General features: G+C 59.0%; 1 protein-coding gene across 1 annotated transcript in view; it reads left to right on the forward strand.

Moving 5' to 3' along the window:
• Ephb2 (EPH receptor B2) overlaps positions 1 to 6,709 on the forward strand; it is a 97,267-nt gene extending 90,558 nt beyond the window's left edge. The window contains exons 9-15 of the mRNA XM_071618698.1: positions 78 to 200; positions 753 to 1,000; positions 1,836 to 2,051; positions 2,861 to 3,010; positions 4,186 to 4,379; positions 5,996 to 6,151; positions 6,601 to 6,709. Coding sequence (XP_071474799.1) covers positions 78 to 200; positions 753 to 1,000; positions 1,836 to 2,051; positions 2,861 to 3,010; positions 4,186 to 4,379; positions 5,996 to 6,151; positions 6,601 to 6,709 — 1,196 coding nt within the window. The remainder of the gene's footprint in view (positions 1 to 77; positions 201 to 752; positions 1,001 to 1,835; positions 2,052 to 2,860; positions 3,011 to 4,185; positions 4,380 to 5,995; positions 6,152 to 6,600) is intronic.
• The last annotated feature ends 1,934 nt before the right edge of the window (positions 6,710 to 8,643 follow it).

An 8,643-nucleotide genomic window follows, 5' to 3' on the forward strand; every position in this document is an offset into this window, starting at 1 on the left:
AGTTCTGGGGGGCACTGGCTCCCATGTTTCCATTTGTGCCCATCAGTCATGTGACCGGGCCTCGTCTTGTCCCCCAGTGACCCCAGGCATGAAGATCTACATTGACCCTTTCACCTACGAGGACCCAAATGAGGCAGTGCGGGAGTTCGCCAAGGAAATCGACATCTCCTGCGTCAAAATCGAGCAGGTGATCGGAGCAGGTAGGTGGCTGCGTCCCTACAGGTACCGTGGCCTCAGCCATGGGGGGGGACCATCCAGGGTGCACTCCTGGGGCAGAGGGCAGGATGGGGGCAAGGACCATGAGGTCCTGGGACCCAGAAGCCCAAGGAAGAGGGGTCCTCAAAGGTCCTCTGGTAAAACCACCTCGCAGACAGAAGGGGAAACTGAGGCACAGGGTGACCAAGACCTTGCACAGCAAGTCAGAGATTGAATGGGTCCAGAACCCCATTCCCAGGCTCTTCCCCCAGGGCCTTGTCCTTCCTCCTGTCATTCATTCCAGATCCCTCTCCCCATTTCCCAGTTCCCTGGGTCCCCACCAGGTGCCACGGGACAACCCTGAAGGACTTCCTTACCCTACTCTCTTCTCCCAGAGGTGGCTGGGACTTCAGAGGGGTTCTGTGTCTGAGAGGGAGAATTGACCATCAGAGAGAAAGAGCCCCCGCAGGCCCCGGGAGCAGGGGGCACAGGGAAGAGGGCGATGGCACTTCCACCCGGCAGATGACAGCCCGCCTCTCTTGATGTGTCTGTCCCAGGGGAGTTTGGTGAGGTCTGCAGTGGCCACCTGAAGCTGCCAGGCAAGAGGGAGATCTTCGTGGCCATCAAGACGCTCAAGTCGGGCTACACGGAGAAGCAGCGGCGGGACTTCCTGAGTGAGGCCTCCATCATGGGCCAGTTCGACCACCCCAACGTCATCCACCTGGAGGGCGTCGTCACCAAGAGCACCCCTGTGATGATCATCACCGAGTTCATGGAGAACGGCTCCCTGGACTCCTTCCTCAGGGTAGGGGGAGCCCAGAGGGTCCAGGGGAGGGAAGGCTGGGCAGAGCTTCCTACCACCAGGCCCTGGAAGAGCTCTAGATCAGGAATGGCCTGTGGGGGCTCCCCCTCCATTCCCTTCCCCGTGGCAGGCATTGCTAATGGATCCCAGCACTCCCTCCCCCCAACCCTGCAGGGGTTCTCAGTGCTGTTCACCAGAAAGCAGGCCCATCAGCCTGCGCCAGCCTCCTCATTAGCACAGGAGAAAAGAAGGGCAGTATTTGCCCACATCAGCCGGAGGGTCAGGGTGGGAGTTCAGACTGGCACCGGGGGTCTTGTTGCTTTATCCAGGGTTTTCATCAGATCTGAGAATTCCCCAAAACTGCGTGGGCAAGGGAGAGGCATGAGGCCAACAGAGGGCAGTTTTGATGCCCCACTTCCCGAGAGATCACAGTCAACCAGCTATACAGAGGGCATTGGCCTGGGTGGAAAAAACATGCCACTGGACTAGCTGACGTCTGGCAAATACTTATGGAGCATGTGCCAAGCACTGCCCATGCACCTCCTGTTTAACTCAGAACAGAACCGAGACTCAGAGAGGTTAGGTCCTGTGTCCACGGTTGCACAGCCAGGAAGGGGCAGAGCCAGAGTCAAACCAGAAGCTCCGAAGCCCTGTGTTCTCTCCACCACCCTGAATTTGGCCTCTCCTGGGCCTCTTTGAGGTCCCTGGGCATCTGAGTCCTTCCCACAGGGAGCCCATGGCCAAGGTGGGGGCCCTGCTCCAGTTCCCTGTGTGAGGAGGCTCCAGGGCTCCAAGGCCTTCTCCTACGTTGACTCCATTTTCTTCACTTCTCCCAAAGCAAAACGATGGGCAGTTCACTGTCATCCAGCTGGTGGGCATGCTGCGGGGCATCGCCGCGGGCATGAAGTACCTGGCCGACATGAACTACGTCCACCGAGACCTGGCCGCCCGCAACATCCTGGTCAACAGCAACCTGGTCTGCAAGGTGTCCGACTTCGGGCTCTCACGCTTCCTAGAGGATGACACCTCAGACCCCACCTACACCAGCGCCTTGGTAAGGGGAGGAAGGGAACGCTGGAGTCACAGCGCAGGGAAGCAGGCAGAAAAATCCTGCTGTCCCCACAGTGCACGGACGCGCACTCAGGCCAGGCCCCTGGCTGGGCCATAAGATGGGGGCGATGTAAACCGTGGCTCCCGTGCACTGGGAGCTCCCAGGCCAGTGGGGGACAGAGCCCATGGAGTGATGGGGCTGGGGGGCAGGTCACCCAGCTTTGGGAGGCCAGGGGGTGGTAGAGCTGGCTGGCCGGCCTGTTCTCCTGCAAGGTCATGTGACCAGAATGCAGGCTGGGCGTGGGCAGGTGAGGTGGGGGCTATCGTGCTGGGGAGGGAGGCAGGCCAGAATCTGGAGGCCCGTGAAGGCCCAAGGTCAGAACTTTGCCCTGACAGCTGTTAAGGCTGAAGGGTTTTGGACTGAGGGGAAGAAGCCCCAGGCCCTGTCCTCAGAGACCCCAGAGGAGACCCATGCAAGCCGAGCCGGGCAGGCGGGCCCTGTGTGTGCTGCACTTGCGTAATTGCTTCCTTGATGCAGAGACGAGGCACACTCGAGAGATGAAGGGGGGCAGCAACTCTTTGGGAGCCAGGGAAGGGCCTTCGGTGGGATTTAAGGAGAGAATGGGGGGTCCAGATGGCAGAGTGGGAAAAGGGAGTTCATGCAGAAGGAAGCCTGTGCAAATAGCCGGTGGTCTACGCAGCATGGCGAGTCTGGGAACGATGAGGAGCTCCTTGGGATTCAAGCAGCATGGGGCTCAGGGTGAGCAGTAGAGAGAAGGGGCCAGACAGGCCAACCTCCTATCCATTCCCCAGGGTGGAAAGATCCCCATCCGTTGGACAGCTCCGGAAGCCATCCAGTACCGGAAGTTTACCTCAGCCAGCGATGTGTGGAGCTACGGAATCGTCATGTGGGAGGTGATGTCCTACGGGGAGCGGCCCTACTGGGACATGACCAACCAGGACGTAAGTCTCCAAGGGGGCGGACAGAGCCTTTCTGGCCATCCAGATGGAGGAGGGGAAGAAAGGGACCCCTGGCCTTGTGCCAATCTCCCAGGGGATGGGGGACAGGCCTCTGACATGGAGGGCTGCCAGCCCAGCTCCCAGCCTAGCGTTGACTGATTCAGGGGTGCAGAGTGGCAGGGAAGCCCGCCTGCTCCCAAAGCAGCCCGTGGTCAGCATGCACACACCTTGTGGCAGCCCTGAGTGAGACCCTCGGTCCTTCCATGTTCCCCACCTAACGGGGGAGACGAGATGAGAATTTAGGGCACCCGGTGTAGCTATCAGGAACTTCATGGTCAGTGCTGAACTGGAAGAGTTGGGTGTCAAGCCCTGCAGGCACCGAGGCAAGGGCAGAAGGGACAAGATCAGCCAGAGAGTCTTCCCAGGACAAGTGGGACTCAGCCACAGGACCAGAGGCGTGGGCTTCCGGGGGGAAGCACAGCCCAGCAAAGGCCCAGAGACGTGATAATGAGGAGTGGTTGGGGGCGGTGGAGAGGAAAGCTGGCCGGAAAGGTTGGCAGGTCCCACGATGAGGGGTTTAAGCCACCCAGGGATCTCGGCATACGAGAAGAACTTGCAGAAGCCTCCCGAGCAGGGAGGGTGACCCCGTCCAGCTGTGGGAGATGAATCTTGTCCCAGTGGCAGGAGAGATTGCAGAGGGGTGTTCGACTTCCTTTTCCTGATAGAAGAGCAGGTGGGGGCCATGGGGAGGGGACACCAGGTGGGCTCGAGGCTGTGCTGTGGGACCTGACTGGGAGGTTATCTCTTAGCTGGATCTGTAGGTGACACTGAGGTGGAGAATGTGGCCACCCTGGGGTAAAGCAGGAGACCAAAGAGAGGAGTTCTTGGGACTATCAAACCTGGGGGGTAGGAGGAGCTGGTGAAGCCAGGCCCAGAAGGGTCAGCCTGGTAGACCTGGAGAGGCCACCTCAGGGCACTGGACTTGCTGAGACTGACAGAAGGTACGGCAGGGACCCAGCTGCCAGGTCTGACTGAGGCTATAGATGATGGGAACACAGGTCAGCCCCACCCCAGGTGGTGGCCGTGGCAACCAAAGAGGTCAGGCCTGCAGTGCACAGGAGGCAAGATGGGCTGGCAGAGGTCAGACGCCAACCCCACTCTGCCTGTGCTGTCTCCAGGTCATCAACGCCATCGAGCAGGACTACCGGCTACCACCGCCCATGGACTGCCCGAGTGCCCTGCACCAGCTCATGCTGGACTGCTGGCAGAAGGACCGGAACCACAGGCCCAAATTCGGCCAGATCGTCAACACGCTGGACAAGATGATCCGCAACCCCAACAGCCTCAAAGCCATGGCGCCCCTCTCCTCTGGGTACAGCCTGCCCTGACACGCCCCCTTCTCATAGCCCCACCCATCTCCTTCAAGCCCCACCCCCTGGTCCCAGCCCCGCCCTAACCCCACCCCTCTTCTCTGGATGCAGCCCTGGTGGCCCCGCCCCCTTACCCCGGCCCCGCCCCTCTCCTATGGGAGCTACTTAGGCCGGGCCCAGCTCCCCTCCTGGAGTCTGATCACAGGGGTCCCCTGCTTCAGGCAGGTGCTCTCAGCTGCGCCTTAGGATGAAGAAGGATAAGACTGGTGTTTGGTGGGCATCTGGCCTACTTTGGGGGTGCAGGGAGCACAGGATTAAGGCTGTCCAGAAGAGAAGACGCAGAACTGTGTGGGTAGTGGAGGGAGCCCCTTATAAAGGACCATCAGAGAGGACATTTAAGAGAACTCACCTACGGATCCAGCATCTTGGTTGTGAATAGGTGTTCCCATCACTAAGCCAGCTGCCTCACACTCAGACCCAGACCCTCTGATGTCCGTTGTGTATCCTCATCAACATAATGTCTCACACACACACACACACACACACACACACACTCACATACTCACAAAGAAAGTCCTGCACACATAAATATGCAATTAGGCACAGGCACTTGTGCTGCTCACACAGACACTGTCTCAGGCTCCCCCACCTCTACACACTCAAGGCGCCTACACGCCCACCCCCTCAGAAGCACATACCCCACACACGTGTACCCCACACTCTTTGCCCATGTCAGCAAGACTGGCTCAGCCCTGGGAGCGTGAGCCCAGCACACAGGGGCTCCCCTCCTCCCCCAGGCCCCGGAGCCCGCTCCATCAGGCTGCAGCCCACCGCGGCCTGCCTTGGGCCACCTCCAGCTCCCACGGCTGCTGACCCTGCACACTCAGTCTTCAGGACCCACAATCCCCCAGGGTTTCTGAGGGCCATCCAGCTAGTTGTCCTCTGATCCAGGTCTGGCTGTGCCCAGAGACTCCTTGAGCCAAAGTCCTTCATCCACCAAGTTCAAGTGGCCAAGAGATCAGGCTTGCATCTCTCTGTCGCTCCTCGGCCTGCCCTGCATCTCCTTGCCGTGACCTTGTGTCAGCCACTCCTGACTTGGGACAAGATCTTCCTGAGCATTTAATCTCATGAGAGTCCTTACACCCATCACCAGCCAGGAAGTTGTTCCCATGAGTGCCGCCAGCTTTATCTGCAGGGGGGATGGTTCCGAAGCACAGCCTCCTTCCTAGCACACAAACCACCGCAGAGGCGGGCGGGCAGTGGCAGTGAGGGACTGTCACAGTCAGCCCAGCCCAAGCCCCTGGTCCTGGAAATAGGAAGCCCGGAGAGGTGCCTCCCCTGCCTCCCTCCTGTGGTCCAGCCTCAGCAAAGCTCCCAGGCACCCCATCTTGGAGTCCTGCACACACACACTGGCTCTCACACACACGCACAGAGATGCGGGTATATTTGCACAGATTTGAACCCATGCCCATGAACACACAGAATACGCACACACACCAACCTTGGTTCGCTCAGTAGACATGTGCATGCACACGTGTACACAGTAGGTGTGTCCACATACGTTCTTACCCTCACCGTCCCTGCAAGCCTGTGCCCTGACCATCTCTGTCACCCTCAGCATCAACCTGCCGCTGCTGGACCGCACGATCCCCGACTACACCAGCTTTAACACGGTGGACGAGTGGCTGGAGGCCATCAAGATGGGGCAGTACAAGGAGAGCTTCGCCAACGCCGGCTTCACCTCCTTCGATGTTGTGTCTCAGATGATGATGGAGTAAGTACCCAGCCGCCTCTGCTCGCCACCAGTGGCCCCCATGCCCACCCACCTCCAGGGGACCCTGGAGGGTAAGGAGCAATGTCCCAGCCTGCCTGCCACCCACTGGCTGTGTGGCTGTGGGCAAATCAAAGTGGTTCCCTCGGCCTCAGGTTTCCCACCTGTAAACTGGGGTCGGGTGGTAGACAGGGTGAAGAAGAAACAAAGGAAGGAGGTGCTTAGGGAGAGTTCCTCTCCCCTTCCACGTGGCAGAGGGAAAAGGGCACCCAGGCACCCTGGCTCCCGGAGTGTTCTTCCGGCTCACGTGGTCACTCCCCCCAGCTTTGACAGTCCCCTCCCTTGCTCACCTCAGTGCAGAGTGCCTGGGGAAGCCCACCCAGCTCTGCTGGTCCCAGACCCTCTCCAGCCCTGACGTATGTGCTTCTAACACATGCGCTTCTCTCCCAAAGGGACATTCTCCGGGTTGGGGTCACCCTGGCTGGCCACCAGAAAAAAATCCTGAACAGTATCCAGGTGATGCGGGCACAGATGAACCAGATTCAGTCTGTGGAGGTGTGACGTTCGCCTGCCTCGGCTCGCCTCTGCCTCCGGCCGCCCCCTCCGGCCGCCCCCTCCGCCCCACACGCCGGCCGCCCAGGTGCCCCGTCTACTGCAGGGTCAGCCGCCTGCCAGGAGGCCGCGGGCGACAAGGAAGAACAAGCAGCGCTCCAGCCACAGGACGTCACCAAGAACACGTACAACTCAAACGATGGAAAAAAGGGAAATGGGGGAAGGCATCTAGATCTGGGGGGGCGGGACGTACAGGAATATTTTTGAAAGAGGATTCTCACGAGGAAATCGACGATGGTTCTTGGGGGAAAAAAAAGGGCTTGGGAGATCCATGCGATTTTGTCCCATCGGAGACCAAACGCAGTTTCTCTCCAACTCCCTCTGGGAAGGTGACCGGGCCAGAGCCCAGAGACACTTTCAGGAAACAAATGTGAAGGGGAGCATCAGGGGCGGCTCCTCTCCTGTCCTCGGCTGCTCTCGGGGAGCCTCACTCCACAGCCAGGCGACGTCGGGCCGGCGGACAGACAGGCAGCCGCCCTGAACCACTCTGGGAAAATCCATTCCAGGCCCCGCTGGGCGAACAGAACAAGCTTTCTGTCCTTGGAGGATGGTTTGGAAACTCCAATGAGAGAGACTCTTTCTGCTGTCGGTTCATGGGGCTGAGAAGGGGATTTGTCCTTCCAGTCAGGGAGATCAAGGACACGTCCCACAGGCCAGGCTGCCTGGATACAGCCACCCAGGCCTGCAGCTCCACACCCAGGACCGTGTGCACAGCCAGGGCAGCCGCCCGCCGGGGTGCCTGTTCCTGCCAGCCCCCGCCCCGAGGATGGATGCTGCAGTGACTGTGTCAGCCACACTGCCACTGAGAAGGGTTGATCTTGATCTTGCATCTGGGTTTGTTTACAGCGATTCGTGGACTCCGGGGTATTTTGATCAGGGGTGGTTTTGGTTTTGGGGGTGGGTTGTTGGGGTTTTTTGGTTTTTTTTTTTTTTTGGTTGTTTTTTTTTTTTTTAATGACAATGAAGTGACACTTTGACATTTCCTACCTTTTGAGGACTTGATCCTTCTCCAGGAAGAAGGTGCTTTCTGCTTACTGACTTAGGCAATACACCAAGGGCGAGATTTTATATGCACATTTCTGGATTTTTTATATGGTTTTCATTGACACGCTTCTCTCCTCCCTCCTGCTGCCAGGCCGCACCAAAGCCAACTGCCACGGGGCCATCTGGGCCGTTCAGAGACTTGAGGGAGAGTGGCCGGGGGTGGGCGGCACTGAGGCGGAGGAGCATCCCACCCAGGATGGCTTTGGAAAGCAACAGATTGAGCGGAAGTGGCCTTGGAGGCCAGAAGGCCCGGCCCACTTCACTCCCTCTGTCCTGCTCTGTCCAGTCCTTCCCAGGCACATAGGTTCCGTCGAGGTTCCCGAGCGCCCTCCGTGGCCAAAACCCAGTTTCACCTCTGGGAGCCTGAACGGGGCTGCCGCAGAAGCCAGGACCTGGGTCATTCACTGTGATACCCCACCTCCAGGGCGCCCTCCAGACGGGCAGGCCTGCCTCTCTCCTTCCGGAAAGAAAGTGTGCGACTTGATTCCCACCAGGCCTCACCCAGGTCTGAAGGTCTTGGCCACCGGGAGACCCTCGGCCACAGACCCTCCCGTGAGCAACTGCAGGCACTGGGCAGAACGATCGGTTAGTGAACTGAATGAAATAAACGCTTTAGTTATAAAACGACCCCTGTCCTCTGTAAGTTCCAAGAGGAGACCCTGGCACCCTAAGGACGTGCCAAGTGGTTCATAATGCTCTTCCAAGGGATCCCCCCCATCCTTAGGATTCTGCAAGGTCCAGGGCTGAGAAGACACATGGAGGACAATATACATATCTCCCCATGTGGCCTTTCTGGCTCTGGCTTCTCAAAGGCACAGGCAGCAAAAGCAGTGCATTGG

The sequence above is a fragment of the Marmota flaviventris genome, chromosome 10 (genome assembly GCF_047511675.1).
Source record: "Marmota flaviventris isolate mMarFla1 chromosome 10, mMarFla1.hap1, whole genome shotgun sequence".
Classification (NCBI taxonomy): domain Eukaryota; kingdom Metazoa; phylum Chordata; class Mammalia; order Rodentia; family Sciuridae; genus Marmota; species Marmota flaviventris.